This window comes from Mauremys mutica, chromosome 8 (genome assembly GCF_020497125.1).
Source record: "Mauremys mutica isolate MM-2020 ecotype Southern chromosome 8, ASM2049712v1, whole genome shotgun sequence".
Classification (NCBI taxonomy): domain Eukaryota; kingdom Metazoa; phylum Chordata; order Testudines; family Geoemydidae; genus Mauremys; species Mauremys mutica.
Genome location: NC_059079.1, coordinates 100,224,560 through 100,249,569, shown reverse-complemented (window position 1 = coordinate 100,249,569; position 25,010 = coordinate 100,224,560). Strand labels below are relative to the sequence as shown.

The 25,010-nt window shown below is 38.9% G+C and overlaps 1 protein-coding gene across 16 annotated transcripts; it reads right to left on the bottom strand.

Annotated features, from left to right (window-relative positions):
• Positions 1–568: 568 nt before the first annotated feature.
• Positions 569–24,868, bottom strand: LOC123375961 (F-box/LRR-repeat protein 21-like). 16 transcript variants are annotated; one of them, XM_045027445.1, is made up of 9 exons: positions 24,029–24,323; positions 18,953–19,087; positions 18,756–18,855; positions 17,749–17,826; positions 13,319–13,440; positions 10,761–11,219; positions 8,171–8,293; positions 4,724–4,895; positions 569–3,074 (listed from the first exon to the last, which is right to left on the bottom strand). In XM_045027445.1, the coding sequence occupies exons 6-9, from the start codon at positions 11,130–11,132 to the stop codon at positions 2,431–2,433; spliced, it is 1,311 nt and encodes a 436-aa protein (XP_044883380.1). In that variant the 5' UTR covers positions 11,133–11,219; positions 13,319–13,440; positions 17,749–17,826; positions 18,756–18,855; positions 18,953–19,087; positions 24,029–24,323; the 3' UTR covers positions 569–2,430. The 16 variants fall into 16 exon arrangements, with proteins under 16 accessions (XP_044883380.1, XP_044883371.1, XP_044883372.1 ...); XM_045027436.1 differs by lacking the exons at positions 18,953–19,087; positions 24,029–24,323 and adding an exon at positions 24,709–24,868 and having other exon boundaries at positions 17,749–17,888; XM_045027437.1 differs by lacking the exons at positions 18,953–19,087; positions 24,029–24,323 and adding an exon at positions 24,709–24,868.
• Between the last annotated feature and the right edge of the window lie 142 nt (positions 24,869–25,010).

Sequence of the window (25,010 nt, the reverse complement as noted above, 5' to 3'; positions counted from 1 at the left end):
GTGGAGTGGTAGTGGAGGAGGGTTATGAAAATACTTAAAAATATACAACTAAGACACTTGCATTAATTTTTACTGCTATCATAAGTGTTTCTATGCTGCATAAAATAAAATTGTTAACAAAGGTTCAACTTTGAGCAAGCGCCATTTTAATATGTATATTTCAGTTTCAGGATTTGAGGCATTCCCAGCTGCTGAACTGTAAGTAAAGGAGGAAGCACAGGGTGACTAAAACCCCACAGTGAGAGAAAGTCAGCTCTTTCCAGTCCCCGAACAACTATGACAGATAGTATGACAGATGAGGAAAATAAAGTCCTTTTAAGGATGAGAATGTACCCAGGTTGAAATTTCAGATAATAATGCAGTTATATTAACTAACAAAGAAACACAGTCTTCCCCTACTATTAACCTCCCTTCTCAATAAAAAAAAAAACAAAACAGCAATCTGATTCCCTTCCATATGTACTCCTATGTATGTTTACCTTCACCTGTAACTTATTCTAAAATGTTGCCTTTTAACTATTTTTGTTAAAACCAATATAAAATTTTTCAAAATCAGTGGGGAGGTTAGATCAGTTTATTAAATTTACAGTTTAAACAAAAATTACAAAAATCCTCATCAAAATAATATTTGGAACTAATTTAGATTATATAAATTTACCACTTACGAACTGCTTGGTTAACAAGTGATATTACACAGTCTTTTCTACAATATTTGTCTTATGTAGTTTGTAAAAACTCATTATTGATCGATTCAAATACATTGTGTTTTATCCAAATAATGTCTTATTTTATGTTGTGTATAACTTTTCAAACTATTCTGTTTGAGGGAATGGAGGAGTTAGCCAACACCTAACCCAAAATTATTTGTACAACAGAGAAGTTAGGTTAACAAAGGAAGTGACTCTACTTGGCTTTTACTTTGATGTGACAATCATAATACAGATCAACCAAATGCACACATCCCTGATTTGCTGCTACAAGCAGGTAAATAGACAAACTATAGTACAATGCACTACAAATTTACATTAGTGTATAAAAGTGGATCATGAAAAACAAACATGTTCTACTTTGTGCTAACAACCTTTTCCCCATTTCAAGTAAAAGAATGATTGCCTTCATCACAGGATTCTTTAGTGCAGATATGCAACAAGTCAATCCTACAGTCCTTACACAGCCAGGACACTCATTTAAGGTTGCAAGTCTTGCTTACTTAATGAAAACAGGATCAGCCCCCGACACTCACTATAGGAGGATTTAGTGGTTAGGATAGAGTTCTGTGAGGCACAGCTGAGGCCATTCCCAGGGTTTAATGGGGCCAGTTTGGCCCCTGGCATTAGGAAAGCTTTGGTTGCTCTAAACTTTTAATGGTGTGTCAGGTGGGGAAATAACTGCATCCAGGTGGTACATCCCAATCACACCCTCCTCCCTACCAGCATACTTCTATGCTAGTGTCGCTGAGATATCATAGCCATCCCTACAGCAGGAAGAGGAATACAACTGTGACCATTTTGGGACATCTTAATAGACCCTTTGTGAAGGGAGCATGGGCCAGAATCCTGACAGTTTAGTCTTTAAGATAAAAAAAATGGTCTTAAAGATAAAAGCATACACTTTCTCAAATGAAAGAGCTACTATTTCTTATATACAGTTACTAAAGTGCTTCACTGCTTAGCCAAGAAATGAAACATGAATTATTAGGTACATCAATTTTAACAAGGTTTGTTTTTTTCTGTACAGTTAAGTCAGTACATAGGAAGAGAAACAATGAATTATAAAACACTATCTTTATGGTATAACTTACTGATAAAGTGAAAATTGATACAGAGTGCAAGTTAAAATAAAAAAGCTTTTTCTTTATCGCGGCATAAGTCCTTAATTTGCCATAATACTCAAACACCTGTATACAAGCACATTAAAACAGATTTAATAAGCTATACTATTTCAGATTGCTATTATGATACAAAGTGTTTGTTCTACATGTTCAACAAAAAGTTAGTGAACAAGTGGATAAACAATGCAAGTAATAGTTTACCTGAAAGTTCCATTTAACTCCCTAACAAGCAGACCAGCTTCAGACTCCCTTTAACCACATCAGAAAGACTATCTTAAAAACTTTGTACTAATTGTGTTTAATAGAACAATTTAACTGAATAGAGGCCAAATGAATGTGCTTAATTTAATTGGAGGAAGAAATCTCTAACTCGCAGACATCCTTTCAATGTATCTATTGTTAAGCACACGAGATTCTATCTTCTAATTTAATCTAACATTGTCATTCAAACACTTCATTTTAGCCTATATGCAGTTAATTTTAAATTTCTCAAGTTTAATGAAGTTTTGATGCTTTACTTTATAATTTCTTATTTGCATAGTAAGCAACATCTTGATCTAACCAGTTTTGACCATATAGTAATACTTTCTGTAGCTAGTTTACCAAGTAGGCATCATATCAGGGAACCACATTCTTCCAAGGTGTTTGGAGACTTCTGAATGAATTTGATCCAGGTTGTAATCATTATCTGGAATTAGTACCTCCTCCATAATAGAAAGCTGTGTGAGCCTCCCTCCACACATCTTTACAAACTCAATGAAACCTCTGCAGGTAACCTCACATTCACCAAGGCCCATCGCTGTTAGGTTCTTACAGCGTTCAGCAATGCAAATAAGTTCATCGTCCAGTGGCTGAAGTCCATTAGCACACACCACCAATTCAATCAACCTGGGGCAGTTCATTCCAATACGACCTAACATCGCTTTGCTTACTGCACGACCAAAGTAAAGGTGCGTAACAGGAGTTTCTTCTCTGAAAAATGCATCAAATTCCTCTTCATATAAAAAGAAGTACATCACAATATTGACTTTGGGGGAGTGCTTAACAAGTGCATCCCAACTTTGCTTTTTAATAGTATGAAATTCAATTTGTCCAGGATTTTCACTCACAACATCTATGCGAAGATGTTCAAGGTTAACATGTTTCTCACTTGAAAGAGCCAGCAGCAGTTCATCACTTAGTATGTAATAATTCAAAGCCAGTTCCCTAAGGCCATGACACTGGTCAGCAACACAAAGAATTCCTAAGACAAAAAAATTGAAATACATAAATTGCATACATTTCTTTTATAAAGTACAGTATATATTTGTATACTTAGCTTAAGTTATAACATTTTATTCAAGCCACTAAACCATGTGTAATTCTTTTTAGCATACCCATATTCCAGAACAATGTCTAATATTTCCAGAAAAGCAATTCTAATAGAAAGGGTTGGTTTTGTAGGTTGCGAGGAAGTTCAAAGCTGTCAGCTTTATAATAGTTCATATTTGATGGCACCCCTAATGCTGTCAAACAAATCTCTTCATTAAAAAAGTTAGTGTAAAATATAAAATGAAGCTCTACTGTGAAAAATGGCTAAATAAATATGAAATCTTCTTACTCCACGGCTCTGCTTCTTTTGTGCGTTCGTATCTGCTTATTTTAGTGATTATTTTCCTCCAACTGCTTTTTACTCCTGATAGTCCTAGAATGTGCCTACATCTGTGAGAGTGCGCACTGAATTTTAGCCTATTTGTATACCAATAGAACTGCTTACTAAATTTCATTGTCATACTTGTAAAAAGCCACTGAACGCAATGAATAGGGACCAGTATTACTGAGGCATAATCTGAAGAAAACAAGTTGTGCATCTGTTACTAAGGGAACAATTTGGTCCACAGAAGCTTTAACTAGTAATGATATTTAAGAATACAGTTTGATTTTTAGTTGTGCAAACGGCAACTGAACTGGCATTTAAAAGCCTCAATACACAACTGAATTCATTTAATATTTATGTTGAGAAAAACAGAGCCTCACAAACTTTGTTAAGTCATTTTAAGATGTTTTTAGACTCAGAATATGCAGAGTTTGTCATTGATAAAGTTATGACCATACATAAATGCATAATATTTACAATACCTTACATAATTCAGAAAATTCAATGTTATCTAATTTCCCACAACAAATTTGCATTAAAAATCAAGTAATGCAGTGCAAAAGAAGCTTAACAACAAAGCCACATAAAGTTACGTTTTTTCAATGAACAGAGATACAGGTACTGTACATGCTCATGTTAGCTTGAGTATATTATAGAACAGAAGTTGATTAGTTTAGAAAATACTGTGCATGCTATGAGCAGTTCATGAATTTTAATACTTACAACTTCATTATTTCAAGCAAAATTTCTTCACACAGCAAGAGTCATGTCCTTTATACTTATGTTACAGAAAGAGACAGTACTATATATTAACAAGTACTTGATTTCATGTTGGGCTAAGTGCACGGAAGGTTTACTTTTTTTAATCTAAAATTTAATTCTTTACAGAAGTAAAACAAAGCATTAGACTGATTGAAACAGCATGAACGAATCCCAAAAACAGGAATAAAACCAGAAAAATTTAAAGTAATATGAAAGGTATATCAATACTATTCTGCTTTCCTTTCACTATGATTACGCCAAAAACGCTTGACATTAAAGACCACATTTTTCCACGCTCTAGACAACTGAGACTAGTCAAGTGGAAGGTTTACATACCATATTTGAACTGAGAATTTGCATGAAAGATTTTAAGTAGAAGAATAATTTATTCCAAATGTTAAGTACCTGAAAACAGGTTAACAGAAATGCATCCTCAACAGTAACTACTGCATTACTACTTCCTTTAAAAAACAACAAACAGATTTACTACTCACCAGCAGGTGACACATGAGGACAGCTGCTCATTTTTAGCAGTTTTAGAGTATCGCTATTGTTAGCAACAAGAACCTTCAAAGATGGATCATCAACTGGTGTGTCATCAATTTTGATGGATGATAATGACTTGGAGTTTACAAAAACTACTGTCAGTGCTGATGCAAAATGAGCCTGTTCAGAAAAAGTGAGGGGGGGCAGAAGTTATCCTTCAGTGGACATTTAATGTTGTTATATCCATAGCATAGTTGATTAAACTTTTGGCTCAAGGTAGAACCATTAGTTTGGCCTTACATGGGCTGAAGGGGTAAAATAATTAGCATAATTATAAATTCTTATTTAATCAATCCCCTAAGTTATGTAATAAAGAATATAGTCCTTATTCCCAAACTAGGGGTGATTTTAATGCTTACAGTGAACACAAGCAGTTCTGCCCTCTTCCCCATTTCCCCTCTTTTCGAAAAAAAACCCCAAAACACGTGAAGACAATGAGGAGCTTGAAGTAGCTACACAATACCAGTAAGTAAAAATATCAAATTAAGAAAAAAAAATTTCATCAAGAAACTGAACTGAGATCTCTCAGGACTAACATTTGATGGAGTGATAATTGAACCCTAGCTCACTGAGAGGAAAAAAGGGAAGGATAATTTTACATATGTAAGTATAAGTATTGTAGCACCTCACTTCTGGAGATCTGATTCATACCACTACAATTTTGGAGTCCTGAATAGGGCTGTCAAGCGATTAAATAAATGGTATTCTATTGTTTCACAGTGTGATTAATCATGATTTTTTTTTAAAAAAAATATTTTTTTGATATTTTCTACATTTTTATTTCAGTTATAACAGAACACAAAGTTTACAGTGCTCACTTATTTTTTATTACAAATATTTGTACTGTAAAAAAAAAGAAATAGTATTTTTCAGTTCACCTAATACAAGTACTGTAGTGCAATCTCTTTATCATGAGGGTTGAACTTACAAATGTAGAATTATATACAAAAAAGACCTGCATTCAAACATAAAACAATGTAAAACTTTAGAGCCTACAAGTCCAATTAGTCCTGTTCCTTGTTCAATCACTCAAACAAGTTTATTTACATTTGCCGAAGATAATGATGCTGCTTGTTTATAATGTCACCTGAAAGTGAGAACAGGCGTTTGCATGGCACTGTTGTAGCTGGCGTCACGATATTTACATGCCAGATGTGCTAAAGTTTCATATGTCCATGGGCGGCGGGATAATAGGCTATGGGAAGTTCTGCCTCTCCCAGTGCGGCCACGGCCACTGGACCCCCGGCTGCATGGTTTGGCGGTGAACTTTTTGCTTTATTATGCCCCATGCAGGTTCCAGGGTGGCAGAGGCGGCACATATCACCTCCTCTGCCACTCGGAATTCGCATGGGCATATCAGAAAGTGTCTTCTACAGATGCTTTTCCCCTGGGCGGGTTGGGTCTGAGGAGGGAAGCCCCGAGCGGCAAGCCCCGAGCTCCTCCAGGCTTCGCTTGGGGCTTCTGCCAGCCTGGCCCAGGCGTGCGTGAGAGAGAGAGCGAGAGAGATAAGGGGGAGCTCTGGTGCAGCTGACCTGGGGCTCCTCTAGCCAAGGAGGGGAGGGCACAGAGGGGGTCTCATGGCTCTGGCCATGGACGGAAGGGGCAGAGCTGGGGGCTAGCCTCCCCAGAGTGGGGCTCCACCTGCCACCTATGCATATGCCCCTTGATGCTTCAACCACCATTCCAGAGGACATGCATTCATGCAGATGACAGGTTCTGCTCGATAACAATCCAAAGCAGTGCGGACCGACACATGTTCATTTTCATCATCTGAGTCAGATGCCACCAGCAGAAGGTTGATTTTCTTTTTTGGTGGTTTGGGTTCTGTAGTTTCTGCATCAGATTATTCCTCTTATAAAAGACTTCTGAAAGCATGCTCCACATCTCACCCCTCTCAGATTTTGGAAGGCACTTTAGATTCTTAAATCCTGGGTCGAGTGCTGTAGATATCTTTAGAAATTTCACATTGGTATCTTCTTTGCATTTTGTCAGATTTCCAGTGAAAGTGTTCTTAAAACAAACTACATGTGCTGGGTCATCATCCGAGACTGCCATAACAAAACATACATGGCAGAATGCAGGTAAAACAGAGCAGGAGACATACAATTCTCCCCCAAGGAGTTCAGTCACAAATTTAATTAACGAATCAGCATGGAAGCATGTCCTCTGGAACAATGGCCAAAGTATGAAGAGGCATACGAATCTTTAGTGCATCTGACACGTAAATATTTTGTGACGCCAGCTACAACAGTGCCATGCAAACGCCTGTTCTCACTTTCAGGTGACATTGTAATTAAGGGGGCAGCATTATCTCCCGTAAATGTAAACAAACTTGTTTTTCTTCATGATTGGCTGAACAAGAATTAGGACTGAATGGACTTGTATGCTCTAAAGTTTTACATTGTTTTGTTTCTGAGTGAAGTTATGTAACAAAACAAAACATATGTAAAGAGCACTTTCATGATAAAGAGATTGCACTACAGTACTTGTATGAGTTAGTATTTTTCAGTTCATTTATCATTTTTGCAGTGCAAATATTTGTAATAAAAAATATAAAGTGAGCACTGTACACTTTTTATTCTGTGTTGTAATTGAAATCATATATTTGAAAATGTAGAAAAACATACAACCATAGAATACCAACTAAAATGTATTAAATTGTTTAACAATGTGATTAATCATGATTAATTTTTTGAACCACCATTAATTTTTTATTTAATCGCATGAGTTAAGTGTGATTTATTGGACAGCCCTAGTCTTGTGCCATGCATTTGCTTCCCAGATGTTCCAAATCTGGATTAAGCACCATGCTTCAGCACACGCTTAAGACTCATTGAAGTCCTATAATCAAGATCACATGACCCAGAATCGTGGATATATAGATACTAGTTTTTTTAGAAGCCAGTATCAGCTGGGCAAAAAGTTCTCTGAGAATGAAGTGTTGTCAAATCTATGTCATACTTTAAAATACAAACATGAAAATGAGTGTTTAGAGAAATATATGGCAAGAAATAGAACTTTGTGAATTTGTTGTACTTTAAAATTGAAGTTTGGGTTTGTAAAAATTACTTTTCTTTTTAAGAAGCAGCAAAGAATCCTGTGGCACCTTATAGACTAACAGACGTTTTGCAGCATGAGCTTTCGTGGGTGAATATGAAATCTGGCATCCGAAGAAGTGGGTATTCACCCACGAAAGCTCATGCTGCAAAACGTCTGTTAGTCTATAAGGTGCCACAGGATTCTTTGCTGCTTCTACAGAACCAGACTAACATGGCTACCCCTCTGATACTTTTCTTTTTAATTCAATAATATCTACATAGTTTAACATGCTTAGATATTAAATGATTTGTTACACTATCTAGCAAGGTAAAATTTGAGAGTCCATAGGACATTACCTTGGAGACATTCATAAAACTTGGTTTTGCTGTTGAAATCAAACCTAATGTCTTGATAGAACAATTCACCAATTGAGAAAGGATGTCACAGGCAGCTTCTGCAGACTCAGTACTACTATCAACCTAGAAGACAATTTTAAAACACTGAAGTCATTTTGTACTGCTTCCTAGAAAGTCAACAGCATGATAAAATATATTTAATATCCAAAATAGAGTAGCACCAGTTTTTTGTGTTTTTTTTTTAAACTAGTAGATTGCCCTATACCAACTTTTACTTGCTCCAAGAAAGGAATGTGAAGCTTATTAAGTGGTTAATAATTTGAAGGCAGCAAAAAGTCATGAAAAGTACTTGCCTACAAACAATACTTATTATACTGTGTGATTATCAGATAAACCCTGTTCTGACAGGTCTTGATAACACCAGACATCTTAAGGCTATCCATCTATCTTTGATTTGTCTCATCTCTGCATTTCTTTATCAACAACCCAATTTGCAAGCATGACTAGTATTGATTTGCAGGTTAATGTATACCACAATTTCATAGCTCGTGCCTCTTCTTCATAATTACCAACTGTCAGACTTTTGGGGTTTATTCTGGTCTAAAAACAGGACAAATAAAAGTAATGCAGCAAAGTGGTCCACATTACACACTGTGTAGCCTAGTGAAACCAGGAGACCTGGGTTCTATTCATGGCTCTGCCACTGACCTGCTGGAAGACCTTGGCAAAGCCTCTTTACATCTATACTTCAGTTTCCATATCTGTAAAATGGGGTGATAAAAGCTCTTGACAAAGGAGGTAGGTAAGATATGAGATACATATTCTTATCTGGATCACTATTCTGATGACATTAAGAGGCAAATCAGTTGTACTACGTGAAGTAGCTACATGTACTTAAAGTAACTGATTAAAATATTAACCATGGACTGTTACAGAACTGCATCACAAGAACTCTGAAGACAACTAAAAAAGGAAATTACTAATGACAGTGTTAGGAGGGAGGAACTTCTGAGTTTAATCCTGAATTTGACATCAACTCCACCTCTGTGGTATTCACAAACTTAGGGCTATTTTACACTATAAATTCACCCATCTAAGGGGACCTGGTTACAACATTATAATCCCCAAATGTAATTAAGACTGTCTTCCAGTGTAGATTCTATCTACGTAATTGCTATACTTTGAGTAGTATATCTCAAAGACAAGCTATGTTATTGTCTGAATGGTCCAACGCCCAAATAAAGGGAGGAGTATGTTAAGGTAGTACTCTGAACACGAACACAACACCTGTGTGTGTAAACCGTGCTGTTTCTTGGATATTAACATTTCTCAATCACCTCAATATTCATGTGCAGCATATAAAAAGTTGTGTGATATCCTTTAACATATGTAGTTAGATATGCTATTTTGATTACATTTTCTTTTCGATTGGATGGACCTTTACATCTCTGCTTTAATTTCTACATGTTTAAGAGGTAGAAAATACTGCTTACCTCCTTCCCTCCCAGAAGCTGAGAATTAGTCTGTAGAGCACTTAGTGCAGGGGTGGGCAAACTACAGGCTGCATCGGGAGACGCTCCGCGTGGCACCCGGAAGCAGCAGATGTCCTCCCTCCAGCTCCTATGCCTAGAGGCAGCCAGGGGCTCTGCTCTGCATGCTACCCCCACATCTCCCATTGGCTGGGGGAGAAGTCTGGTTGCGCCTCTGCATAGGAGCCGGAGAAAGGACATGCCGCTGCTTCCAGGAGCTGCTTGAGGTAAGCACTGGCCAGAGCCTGCATCCCGAGACACGCCCTCCCCAGTGCCCCATCCTGCCACAGCCTTGAGTCACCTCCTGCCCTCCAAACCACTCAGCCCTAACCCGGAGCATCCTCCTGCACCCCAAACCCCTCATCCCCACCCCAGAGCCTGCACCTCCAGCCAGAGCCTCTTTCGCCCACTCCTCACCCCCCCTGCACCAGCCCAGAGTCCCTCCCGCACCCTGAACTCATTTCTGGCCCCAACCTAGATCCCGTACCCCCAGAGAGAGCCCTCACCCCCTCCCGCACCCCAACCCCAATTTTGAGAGCATTCATGGCCCACCATACAATTTTCTATACCCAGATGTGGCCCTCAGGCCAAAACGTTTGCCCACCTCTGTGTTAGTACCACTATAACAAAAACTCTAAGACTAGGATTGACATCCTATCCACACAGTATACTTCCACCGACAATACTGGTCTTGCAATTTTTATGCACAAAAAGGTAAAATAGCTACTGTTTAATGTCAAAATTATGACAACGTTGTGCAAAATAAATTTTTTCAAATACACTAAATTAAATACAACAGGCTATGAAAATCATGTGAAGTAGATACTGTGCATGTAATGTATAGGAAGTACATAATTTTAGCAACTGCTTCCTTCTGAAAAAAAATTGCTGCAAACATCTTTGAATATAACTTTCCATGCATTCAATAGTCATACCAATTTATTCTTTAAAAAATAAAAATAAATAAAAAGGTTTTTGGATGGAGATGTGATACAATTTACAGACATCCAACCACAACTGTCCTGTAAAGTGACAAAACAAGCCTCCACCCCTATCTTTACCTTGAAGCTGACATACTGCAGATCATCAGCATGTCTCTTGATAATTTGCTGAATGAGATCAGGGTGAGTCGACTTTAAATAAGAAGTAGCTGGTTGGTTAAGCTCAAATTCAAACTTCCTCCACAGGTCAGGAATATGAAAAACTTCATTCCACCTTCGGCAAACAGAAGATGCCCGTGCTCGATCTACTAAAGGCAGGAACTGAAAAATATGTAAAACTACATGGAGTGGCAGGGTTCCCCAGTCCATCAAGGTTTGCAGGTGAGACTTGCCAAATGATGATCCATAGAAAAAAGTTTTCGGCTTTTTTGATCTTTGTGGTGCTTGGAGAATTGGATTCTCAGTTTTAACAGTCTGCCTGATTCTCTTCATTTTGAGAGCAAACAATTTCAGTTACTAGAGTGTTGTGACGTAATGAAGGTACAAAGCTTTCTGTACGTTTTCAAGTACAATAGATCTCTAAGAAAAGTACATAATATCACAAAAACAAACAAAAAAAGAAGTTAGTAAAACCTAAGTATATCTGACTACAATACAAAATGTCTCTGCACTAGATACAATGTACATACAGTAGTCAGAGTCTCATTTCCATATATATGGTATGCTCTGTAACATAATTAATTAAACTAAGTTTCCTACGTCCAGATGAGCTACCCAAGGGCAGTTTCCTTTGAGAGTATTTCATGCAAGTATACCACCAACTGCCTTCTACAAAAATAAATAAATACATAAATAAATAAATTTAATCATATGCATATATTTCCACTGCAAACAAACCTACAGGATTTGCTACTAGGTTTAAGTAAGAAGGCTCAAACTAGTGAGTCCATTAGTAATTTCTAAGAGCATATTTGTCTGTGTTATAGTTTAAGGTACACTATTTTTTCCCAAAGTGATGGACCTATGAAATGCCATGCCACTTTTTAATCTTATTCTTTTAGCCAATACGGCAAAATAGGGCTTGTCTAAATAGGGACACTTAGCAAAAAATAATCCAAATCAATTAAAGGGGTGAATTTAAAGTGGATTAGTTAAACTGCATTGAGTAAGAGTGTCCACATAGTGTTTAGCATTAAAATTACTAATTCAATGAATCAAGTTAAGATTACTTTAAATCGTGTCTTGACACTTGCACAGAGTTAATGTGGATTAATCAATCCACTTTAAATTGTTCATCTGTATTAAAGCTCGTCTACACAGGAAAATTAAGTGCCACTGGATTGTGAAGTCTGAGGAAGGATCACCCCCAAACTACCTAACAACTTGTCCAGGTAAATCTAATTCAATGCACTTCTGAATGCCTACTTTCACCCATGTTCCTTTTTAGAAAAGGACAAATGCACAAAGTATTATTGCACATAAAAGCAAGGCAAGAGACACTGATCAAACAAAGTGGATGAACAAGATATAGCTGGGTAAAGTGGGGACAAGATATAGTGGATAAAAGATGAAAGGTGAAAACTCTAAAATCTTTTATTTTACACATTTACGTTTATCCAGGCTACAGACATTTATCCGACACTTGCCCCTACAGTGTAAGGATCCTACTTCAGCATGCTGTAACTTCAAAGAAGCTAGTTTATTACTGACCACTTTTTTTTAAATTGACCAAGAATTTCCAGGAATGTTCTAGGTATCAATTGTCAGAACTCTCTTAATTTGGGATACACAATGCCACCTGTACTGAACAGTCACAGCTTCAAGCCCCTCTATATAACTGTCTATAAATCAAAGAACTGGTTATGGCATCCACTAACACCTTCCAGCATAACAAAACCCCTTGTCTCATCTCTTCTCATCCTCCCAATATAATTTTACGGCAATCCACTGGATGTCCTATCTTTCAGATCAAAAGATGATAAATAATGGTGGGAACAGACCCCTTAGCGTAAAAGAAGGGAGGCATGGGGATGCAGAGACCACATGGGCTGGGAGAATGAGGGACCCTGAAATGGAGGGCACATAGAACCCGCAGGGAGCCTAGCATGGGAGAAGAAGCTGAGGGGGCAGTGTTGTAGTAGTCCCTTAAATAGAGAGGGCTGGAGGGTAGCAAAGTACTCTTTTCCACAAGCATGCTGAGAAATGCCAGCAGGCCTTGGTGTATGCAATGAGGTTGGCCTAAAAAAGCAACAACGTGTTGCAATCCTCAAGTTTTATAGCACACAAAAAATGTACTATATACTTCACAAAAAGAAATCAGCTTGTAAATTTGTTGCGAGGTTAAATTTAGTTGGGCAGCAAGGAATGAGGATAACAGCTACAGAAAAACAATCAAGTGGTAATTCATTTTAGGCATGTGCATAGCTTCATGGTTTCAGGGTTGCTTTTTTAAAACTATAAAAAGAAAGATACTACCGACTCATTTGTTATGGGTAGTCAGCTTTCAGAAAGGATTTACCTGTTAAGAATTCCACAATCAGAGGGCAGCATACATAAGGCAACAATATATTTGTGCCTGTTTATAGGTTTAATCTAAATTGCTACAGAATATGATCCAAACAGAAATTAGTTTTATTGGCAATGAAAGAGATCTCCTATTGGCCTACCATAAAATTTACCTTAAATTGTTATGTCTTTGTAGTTTTGTACTGTCTAGTCTTGCATTTTGACAAATTGTAAAACTGCATAATTCTATTGGAAACCCTGTGATGCATGCCATATTCAGAAGCCTACACAATCTCTGTAAATAAATCAATAAAAAAATTAACCACAAAAAAGCAATGAAGTTAGTCTAAAAGAACCTAATTGTGATTTGTTTGCATTTTACATTTTCATAATATGTAACCACATAAAGGCCATGTACATATTGTGGCTAGGTATACTTAAGAACCAAACAATGACAGCATGAACATGAAATGAAAGTGTCATGCATAGATTATGTCCCATTACAAATTCCTTTAAAGGGACCTTCCCACTTTGATTTTTTCCAGTACTAACCAATTCTTGAAGATATTATGGCCTTTTGTCAGTTTCCAAAACTAGTTCTAGACATTTAACAGATGAAAGCACTCACAATTCAAGCAAACTTGTTAAATAATTGAATCTGACTACACAGGAGTCAAGAAATGAAAACTATCAACCTTGATGTGTCCTTGGGATTAGAGGGAGTTCAATTCCCCATTTCTCATGAAAATGGAGTTATTCAAGGTTATGCACCTTTACCTCGATATAAACGCAACCCGATATAACACGAATTCAGATATAATGTGGTAAAAGCAGTGATCTGGGCGGCAGGGCTGCGCATTCCAGCGGATCAAAGCAAGTTCGATATAAACGCAGTTTCACCTATAACACAGTAAGATTTTTTGGCACCCGAGGACAGCATTATATCGGGGTAGAGGTGTATTGAACTCTATGGACCAGACTTCAGTACATATTACAGTTTAAGATATCAAAGGAGTGTAAATTAAACAGAATGCAAACCAAAACACGTTAATCCAAGAAGTCATTAATACAATCTCTAGTGGGTTTATCAGTATGCCACAGATAAAAAATTCTGACTGAATGTCAACTCGTACTTCTCTACAAACATCTGTGAAAACTAAACAATTCTCACCCAGTATTTTGTAGTTTACAGGGTTCTATAGAAACCTGAGATAATTAATCTCAATGATGAAAAGTGTAACTTTTTGCTTGTCTGTAGGACGGTCTGGGGAAAAAAGGTTTGTTTTTTCTTAGAAAGACAAGATGGGTGAGGTAATACCTTCGGTTGGCAAGAGAGAGAGAAGTTTTCAAGCTTTTACTGGTCCAATAAAAGATACTACCTCACCCACCCTGTCTGCCTAATATCCTGGGACCAACATGGCTACAACAAACCCCTTCTTTGTCCTTTTAGTCCAGGAACTTTATAAGAAGTTTTTTTAATCAATTAAAATATGGAAGGTAACTCTTAATCCAGTAAGCACCTTCTCTTTACTAAGGGTGTGTCAACATTAAAGCCAATACTTCTCCCAAACATCCAACCACATCTGAAATACTGATGTACTTTTACCTTTTCAGGAACTTCCAGGTTCCTGATATTATTGGCTTATATCTCTCTAATATCCCTATGGTTTGGAGACCAACAGGGAGATTTTCAAAGGCACAAATGGTAGCTGGGGCAAGCCAATGGGAGTTGGATGCCTAAATTCCCAGCTGCACTAGAGCTGCAGCTTTATGTAGCCAAGCAGGAGGAGGGGGGTAAAACTGTGTGTACCCCATCATTCCCTGAAGAAAGTGGACTAACTGTATGGCCCCAAATGAGTTGGCGGTCAAGTCTGAATCTTAGTAGATCACATGACCACATCATAACTGGCATCCTTGTTAGCCATTTCAGCAGAGGCCAGAGAGAGAATGAGCATGAAGGCTTTAGATATGATAGAGCTTCATCAAAGAGGAAGGATCTTAGATGGACATATGGTCAATGTGATAGGCAGCTCCCGCTACACTGAGGGCTCTGAAGATTAAGAAGATGACTTTAAATTGGCAACAGAAGCAGACTGGGAGCAAACAAAAACTATGACACACAAATGATGTGTTTATGGTATCCTAGTCCACTGAGGAGATGGGTAGCTGTATTCTCCCCACTATAGTGTGCCTACAAAGCTTTCATATTTAATGTCAAAATTAGTTTAAGGAATCTAGACTATGAAAAAACCTAAAGATCTGGCTGCAGTGATCCATATTCTGAGAGGAAATGACAGTTTTCTAGAAAACTGAAAGATGACATTTTCCACTACTGATGCTACCTGATTTTCCAGGGTTAGTAAGGAGCTCAACAAGACTGAAGGGTCACACCACTTTGAAGAATAGGAAGTAGGTATGTTCAATGCAGGGGGTTACCAGTGGGAAAGAGCATTCTAACTACACCTCTACCTCGATATAACGCTGTCCTCAGGAGCCAAAAAATCTTACCGTGTTATAGATGAAACCGCATTATATCGAACTTGCTTTGATCTTCTGGAGTGCGCAGCCCCGCCCAGAGCACTGCTTTACCGTGTTATATCAGAATTCGTGTAATATCATGTCACGTTATATCAGGGTAGAGGTGTAGTTCTATGAAGAGATACCTCACTATGACCAGCATCACTGCTGTTTGTTTTGTAGCTAAAGGACTTCAGCCCCCAGGGAAATCATCCAGCAACTTTCAGAAGCAGTAAATCCACTTTAAAGAATACGCTGAACTATGATCATATTTACATGACAAAAAAACAAAAAACATGAGACAATACAAAGAAAGGAAAGAAACTCCTCATATACTTTAAATGATTAATTCAGAAGTATGCCCTCCCCCACCCCAGGCATACGCTTCATAATACAAGTTTGAAAGGTAATCAGGTCCAAGAACAGTCTCATACAACTATTTTTTCTATCTACTATTGTTTCACCACCTAGATTACTATAACTGAAAGATGAGAGAAGTATTCTGCTCTTTGTACCATCAGTTTCACTGTAGTTAAGTTTCCTGTTGTGTAGTCTTCATACAGCAATAGGGAGAGGAAAACCATGTTAAAAAAAGAAATTGTGACTAAAGTCACAATAAATTGGGAGATATAACAACTGAAGTTTTGTCTTTTTAACTGACTAAATAGTAAGTTTTTCTGATCTAACAGAAAAGAGTGTTTCAAATCTAATCAAGAATTTGATTTTTACTAATCTAAAGAAGAACAGCACACTAGCTCATGTTAATATACACTTAACGTGTTGCTTCACTATTCAGACCATTTTGTCAGATAGTCATCTAACTGACCAATTTAACAACTGTTCAGAGAATCACTAAATGAGGCTGGGGGGACCTGGGACTGGAAGTTCAGGGGGGTGAGACTAGGCCTGGCTGGACAAAGAGACTGGAATAAGAAGCCTCGGGAATAGAAACTGGGGCTTGCTAGGTAAGGAGAATTGGCCTAGGAATGAGGAGTGGGGAAGAGACAGGGCAGAAGGGGGTCATGATTGGGGAAAAATGAGAAGAAGAGTCTGTGCCCAAGAGACAACTCTCCAGAGAGTCTCACCATTTCTCTGCCATCAGCACACATGGAAAAAAAGTGTTGTGCATATGCATTACAATGATCACATAAGAGGGCCGAATTAAGGCTACACTGGCAACCTTAATCCTAGCATTTCCAAATTTTGAGTGCTTGCCTTTGCAATATTATGTTTTAGTGCATCTTTTTGCATGCAACACATTTTCACTTCAAAATTTCAAACCACTACACACTGCTAAAATTTTAATTCTATTCCTATGACTCTACATCATCTAAATGATACAACTATGAAAACTGTGCATGCCCTTTCCCTAAACATAAAGGGTGAGTTGCTCAGAAGCAGACATTTGACATCGAGTATAGATGAGGAGGTAGGGTGCAGAGGCTTGCTGTAAACTGTGGCTGCTGCCATTGGTCCCCAAGGATTGTTTGGGCAGTTGGGAATCATGAGAATGCAAGATTGTGACCACACCCCATATGCTAGGGTGGGGCCAAAGAGTGGAATAAGTACCACCTTGTAAATGCTAATATATATGGTACATGAAATGCAGACTGCAGGTTGTCAGCAACAACAAAATATGGTAATTACTACATTAACTATCATACTATTTTAGTTTAGCTATTTTTGAGTCTGATATAGTTTTGGTATTCTAAATACTTCTATAATATTTTAAAACTCTTGCATAGTTGCATCACAATGTTGTGCAATACCAATTTAGAACCACAAACTGGAAGGAAGAGGGGAAAAAAAAAGACAAAAAATAGAAAAAAGTTTACTGCTTATAGATCATGGACAATCACCATAAATGTAGATCTCTTTTTTATTTTCCTTTTATACATTAGTATTCACAGAACCTTCTGTTCCATTCTGGAATTAACTAAAATCTAAAATAAGATGTATGTTACGTATACAGCTATTTCTTAAAAAGTAGTTTACAATATATTTTCTACAACTGAAGTTAACTAGTCTAATTTTCAAGTGATATAATCAAGGTAGCCTTGAATCAGAGGTGCACATGCACACATACCTCCAAAGAATGTGGCAGTTCCTGTCTAACATCAGCACCTTTCAGGTATTTGAACATCCATCCCATTGCTGAGTCATCCTGTATGTATGAAAGGATTCCTTAACCAGAAGGCAGGGAGGGGTCCCAGAAGATGATTTGACCTGTGAAGTCATCGACCAAAGACAAACTGACCTGCAAAGTCTGGGAAACCCATGAGGGACTTTAAGAATTCTTTAAGAATTCTAATAAAGTATTTTAATTAAACCAAGAGCACTACCAAAGAAGTTAGTCTCATCATGTCCACTCAGCAAACAGTTTTGTAATAGAGCAGGGAACTCTAAGGTGCATGGCTCTAATCTTGGGCCACTTTTTGCCTTCAGAATGCACCCAGTTATCATTAGTTGTACAATTACAGGGACTGAAGTTACACAATCAATACCATACTATTAAAACACCACCAAAAGTGTACCATTGCCCTTGATCAAGTAAGTCTGTAAAGAGATTCCATGCGTGGGCAGGAAAAAAGGTGTTGCTCACACAAGTAAGACAATCTAAGAGCTGGGGAGCTGTAGTCGTCTGATGTTAAGCGACCAAAACACAGGATTGAATCTGTGGATAGCATCCACAGAATGTTTTTTTAACTTCAATGTCTCTCAGTTACAGTAATCTTGTATTAATTACTTGTACATCCTACTGTTGCACGATGTTCCTAACAAAACCAACAACAACAATCTTTCTTCTAAGTTGACTGTATCCTTTTGATCACTTTTGGTTGTTCTACACATGCACTACCTTTCTGCAAGAATGTTATCAATTATTACAGTATACAAGAAAAATTTGACACAGTAAATAATTTATAAGTAGTAATTACACAAATATACTATGTATAAAATCACAACTGAAAACAAAGCAACTGTGACATACAACATGCAGATATTTTACAACTATAAAGTTATAGAACCAACATAATTAGCTATAAAAGACCAATTTTATAAGTTGTATAGGACAGTCTGAGGCAATTTCCTTACCTAAAGAAAGCTTCCAAGTTATGGTGGGTAGTGGACGAATGAACTGTGGTAGCCGCGGCCATGGGGCATTCACCAGCATCTGTCCGCTTTCACTTCCTGTCTAGATAAAAATGCCAAAAAAAATTTTAAGTTTAAAAACTAATGCCGAGATTCCATCTAGTATAAGAATGAGTGAGTTAATAAGGAACTACAATCACCTCATTAGCCTTTGTCTTTCCTACTGAAATTTAGCATCCCTCAGCATAGCAAAAACAAGTCTGGTTGTGTCAGCCCAACAGTATGTGGATATTTTTCCATATTGCAAATACTACAGATAGAATTGGTAGTCTCTGCTGAAGATAAGCATGCAATTGAAAGATGGGTTATATGCTTAGTCTTAACCTGTATTGGCCAAATTATATGAAGGAGTTTAAACATTTGCTCTACTGATCCAATGCTACCAGTCATTTGTTGCCATGAGCACTAAAAAAAAAAATCACTACCCGAATTAAGTATTAATGTCATCTAAAGTCACAGAAAACATGAAGTACACCTCTACCTCAATATAACACTGTCCTTGGGAGCCAAAAAAATCTTATCGTGTTATAGGTGAAACTGCATTATATTGAACTTGCTTTGATCCACTGGCGTGTGCAGCCCTGCCCCCCCGGAGCACTGCTTTACTGTGTTATATCCAAATTCGTGTTATACCGGGTCGCGATATATCGTGGTAGTGGTGTATATTAAAGAGCAACCATGTAGGCTTTTCCTTGTTTTTCCTGTGTCAAAGATTTATTTCCTTTATCATGTTATGCTACTATATAAGGAGCTTTCTGGATCAATTTCGCCTGTTTTAAAACAGCATTTAGAATCTCTTTCCTATAATCAGATCAGTAAGATTATTTTTGTGAGAGCATAGAGTAGATCAGGGGTAGGCAACCTATGGCACGGGTGCTGAAGGCAGCACACAAGCTGATTTTCAGTGGCACTCACAATGCTCGGGTCCTGGCTGCCGGTCCGGAGGGCCCTGCATTTTAATTTAATTTTAAATGAAGCTTCTTAAACATTTTAAAAACCTTATTTACTTTACATACAACAATAGTTTAGTTATATATTATAGACATAGAAAGAGACCTTCTAAAAATGTTAAAATGTATTACTGGCACACAAGACCTTAAATCAAAGTGAATAAATGAAGACTCGGCACACCACTTCTGAAAGGTTGCCGACCCCTGGAGTAGATATTAATATGCTAGTTCAGTACTTTTTTGTATTTCTGAAAAATACTAACAAAAGGCTCACTCATCCAATCTGTCCTATTTTCAGCACTTTGGTATTCCTCCCATCATTGTTCAATTTGAGAAACTACAGTCTAAGGCAAGAATGCTATTTGCAGTCACCTTCTACTTAATTATCTCAAACTTAGTTTTGCATATTAAGAAAGCTTTCCAATATCATCTTTGGTGGTTGCTTATTACAACTTTGACCAATAGCGCACTTATGAATTGCAACATGCCAAAAAGCAGGAGATGCTTCTGTGTTTCATTAAGATTTAGGTTGGGGTAACTACAACAGCTAGTTATTTAAGCTCATCATAATTTACAATTAATGGTTACATACATTCCTCTTATTTTTCCTATACTGAATATGCATAGAAGTTCCCAATATCGATTTATACAGTAAATCAAACAGATCCTTCTATGTTTCACATATAATTAGATTGAGTAACTATGCAACAGTTAGACTTAAACTAACCACAAACTATAATTGTAATGAAGTAGATTTCTCTTCGCTTTTCCTTTTATTGAAATATTAGAAGTTCACAATATAGATTTATACAGTAAATCAAGCAATTACATTTAGTCTAATAATGGTTTGTGTTTGTATATGAGAGAGTATTGATTAAAGTTTTAGAAACCAGACAGAAAATGTAAAGTTACCTAAGGTTTTCAAAAAGCAGACTCCTGCAGTCTAAAGAAAGAAATTTTCCTAAGGAAAACTAAACAAAAAGTATTGCACATAGTGCAATGTCATCTAGCTTAAAAAGAAATGTGACACTAAATGTGACTAATAATTAACAAAGTATAACCAGGTATTTGTTTCTTATTAAAAAGGTAATCCACTTATGCAGAGAAGCCAATGTGAAGTGAAAATTTAAGGTAAACTTAACCAAATGTTATAAGAGCTAAATAACCATAAGGTCTGACTGGCTGTATAACTGGCAACTGCACACAAAGCTTAACATAAGTGATCCTACCAACCTTGTCACTAAACTGTAGGGAATAACCAAGTATTTGTACGGAGTATAGACAGCTGTTTTGCCTTATTGTTTAACTTACATCTTATTGGTGTTAGATTAAGCAAATAGCTTTATATTGCTGCATGATGAACTACTAAACAAGTACAGAAAACACAGAATGCGAAGAGACTTTACGTAAAGATGCCTGTTTTGAAGCTAAAATATTTCTTTAGGCATCTAGGAGTGGTGACAGAAACCACAAATTGGGAAAGAACAAAGAACCATGTAAGGTTGGCCAACGGGTACACCACAAGAGAGGCCTCAGGGAAGCAGTCTTGAGAAGTATGCTGCTGACTGGAACTAAAATAATGGGCAAGTGTTCAATGATTGCCTTGATAAAATGTCTCTTGCAACCCATTATGTCCCAAGAAGTTTTGTACAATCTGGTAAAGTCTCACAGGTCTTACACAAACTTCATGGCATAAAATACCTGCACCTAAAGATTCATAAACTTTCTTTGCAGCTCTTGATCCCAGGACTGAATGGTAAAAAGTTGAGAAACAAAAATGCAAACTGTTACTTGGGCAAAATTCATGTTCTTTGTCAGTATTTTTTTATTCTGAAGGAGAGAACTGATGAACAAAACAAGGCTGGTTTTATACAGTTTCTGATTGGTGCTGAGGGCTGGTTCCTCTTCTTGGTGAAGTTTGTGGGCAGGTCAAAAAGTGGCAAAGGTTTGGAACATCCAACTAGAATAGGAGTTGAAAGCAAAACAGAATCCCCTGACAAAAAACATGTATTTTGCTCAACTGACAACTTGGCTATTAAGCTACATACTTAAGTTTAAATAACCATAAATAGCTAAATATGTATGATGAGCACTTGTGTTTCACCAAAAACTTTGATTTAGCATGTTTTCTAGACAACTAAGATTAATAAGCTATTTAGAGTTTTGAAGCTGTAAAAAATTATAAATGCTGGGCCATGTTAGTGTAATGAGATACTGCTTAACCCCACTAAAAGATAGCAGAGAAACCCTGAATGTTTCGAGATCAATCTAGAAATCAGGAGTTGTGATAAAAAGGAGTTGACAATTTTCCAGAGAAAGATGAAAAAGCTTTGACCTGACTTGTAATAATAAAATAATAATAATAGGAGATATACCTATCTCCTAGAACTGGAAGGGACCTCAAAAGGTCATTGAGTCCAGCCCCCTGCCTTCACTAGTAGGGACAAGTACTGATTTTTGCCCCAGATCCCTAAGTGGCCCCCTCAAGGATTGAACTCACAATCCTGGGTTGAGCAGGCCAATGCTCAAACCACTGAGCTATCCCTCCCCCAGGCCAGCAGTTGGCGCTGAGTGGGTCCGGCGGCGGGACCCCAGCTGGCAGGAGCCAGCAGTGGAAACCCCAGAGCGGCGGCGGGCTCAGCAGCTTAGCCCGACCCAGCTCTGGGGTTTCGGCTGCTGGCTCCTTGCCAGCCGGGGTCTCAGCCCGCCACCAGCCCGGGGTTCCTTCCCCCAGGCCAGCAGCGGGTGCTGAGTGGGACCGGCAGCAGGACCCCGGCTAGTAAGGGGCCAGCAGCGGGAACCCCCAGAGTGGCGGCAGGCTGAGCAGCTCAGCCCGCCCCATGTGCCATCAAAAATTGGCTCGCATGACCCCTGAGCTAGAGAAAATTGGGGGGAGGGTGGCAAGTAGAGGCAGCAGAGGTCAGATGCACCAAAATACAACTGTACATTATTTTTTGTTATTGAGGCTGCCAAAAAAAAACAAACACCAATTCCTATGATTTGGAAACATATATATGCATATTCATTTGTTTTTCCTAAAGTATTTTAGGAAATTTTGTCAGAGCGGCCATCAGCAAGAGTTGGTGGCTGCACTGAGGTCACCAGAAACTTTGTTGTGCAAATCCCTGCTCTAGGCTTTTAATGGAGTTTAATGGCTTAGTGTCTGCTCCCCTTGGCTTCACTGAGAGAACATCAGGTCTTAAATAAAGGGAAAGTCAATGTTTAAAGAAATAAGAGTGAAGTCAGTAGTAGGAGACTGATTATACTCAATTACCAGTTAAGATGGGACTACTGCTATTTCAGAGGAAAGACACAGCTTGATATTTTTGTAAAATAAACACCATCCTGGTCAGGAGATGGATGTTTCATTTTGTGCAACTTTGTCCTACAAGTACTGACAAGTGGAATTCACTTGCTTCAGAATACTATTTGAATGTAAAAAGATAAGCTCTCTTCATAACAACTGACTGTGTTATCACACACATTCTGACATACATACATTAAAGGAGGGAGGAATGACAGTTACTTTAAATATGAATGTGGGTGCCAGACTTTCAAAAAGGTTCTAACTTGTTAGCCCAAATAACTTCAAAAAATAAGTTATAGAATTTGTTGGCTACTTTTACCCATTACTTTAATCTTTTGTTTTACCAAGTAGTAAACTGTAGTTACTCAAAAATCCTGTTAAACTTCTGTTTGAAAAGCAATCCCTTTTTCAGTTTTATCTTAAAGCTGCTTTAAATCCCCTTATTACATATTTTATTCAGTGCTCCAATGAAACACTTTAAAAGCCTCCCTACAGTATTTTTACCTATCAACTCTACCTATTCTTTATGGAATAACAGAAATCAAGATGCTCCCTACAGTGTTTTCTGCAGCATTTCACCCTAATTTTAAGTAGTATTCTGGTGCACTCCAAATTAGGAAAATCCTACCTTTTAATCTGACACTCTCTTTAAAAAAAAAAAAATTTTTGCAGAGACCAACAACTATGAGAAGTCTCTGGAGTAAGCCCCCAGTTTAGTTTCATCTACAAACTGAAAGGTGACATCAACCCAGCCAAGCCTAACAGATTTCAGAGAGGTAGCCGTGTTAGTCTCTATCAGCAAAAACAATGAGTACTGCCTTAGAGACTAAACTTATTTGGGCATAAGCTTTTGAGAGCTAAAACCCACTTCATCAGATGCAGAGTATCTCTGAAACACTTGCTCCTTTCAGTTAATGACAACATTACCTCTGGCCCACTAGATCTGGCACATCTCTTACCTGAGAAGAGATGTTTTATTATTACACGCTGAGTTTAGTGTCTGATGGAAGATTTTGCTTAATAGCACTGGAGAGGTCAGGGATATTTCATTTTGATCTCCTCTCCCTCTGAGGGCACCAGTCTGACAGAGCCCAACCCTAACGGAGGAGGAGACTATAAACAGCGGCCCAGCTGCTGGGGTTATTATAAACCACCACCGGGGACACGCACACGCCAGGACAGACGTCAGGAGCAGAAGCGGCTTTGGGGCTCAGAGTGAATTAAGGGCTCAGAGGCCAATGACCATTTACTGCGGCAGTTCCGGACGGCACAGGTTAGGGCTCGACCACCCCGCCCCCCTTCCCCGTACACAGCCCGCATCACCCTCGCCCCCGCCAACGCTCCGCCCCGCCCCTCCCCCCTTGGCCACCCTCACCGCTTCCCCCTTCACACCCGGCCCAACCCCGCCCTACCCTCATTCAGTCGCGCCGCCTCCTCGGCCCGAACACCGCCCCGCCTCTCCCCAGCGCGCCCCCCGTCCGCGCCCTGCCCCAGCGCCTAGCCCCCGTTCCCAGGGCTGCTCCGCCCCCGTCTCCTCAGCGCCGCCGCTCGGCCCGCGCGCAGGGCCATATTGCGCGGGAGCTCATTCCCCCAAGCGCGCGCGCGCCTGCCGGCAACGTCCCCGTCCCCTCGCACTCACCGCTGCGGCCGCGATGCCCCACGCCGGCTGACTGGGTTGAGGGGCTTGGTGGGGGAGGTTAGAACCTTCTAGGCCAACAGGGAGCCAGTAGCGCCACCGTCCGCTTCCGTGCCTCCGGGGGGGCGGGGCTCCTTTACAGACTCGCCCGCCAAGCACTCCCTGCAGCGCATGCGCTGGCCGCTCCCGGGCCTCTGGGACCGTCACGACGCATGCGTCGTCTGCGCGCTTCGGGTCTTCCACCGCTAGGTGGCGGGAAAGTCCGTTTTTGAGTCACGTGCCGCAACGAGGCGGGCGCTTCCGGA

Coding starts and splice junctions, on each gene's coding strand:
- LOC123375961 (XM_045027436.1), bottom strand. CDS start 11,132: ATGAAGAGAATCAGGCAGACTGTTAAAACTGAGAATCCAATTCTCCAA. Junction 8,294..10,760: donor TGCAGTATGTCAGCTTCAAG/GTAAAGATAGGG, acceptor ATTGTCTTCTAG/GTTGATAGTAGTACTGAGTC. Junction 4,896..8,170: donor GTTTTATGAATGTCTCCAAG/GTAATGTCCTAT, acceptor TTTTCTGAACAG/GCTCATTTTGCATCAGCACT.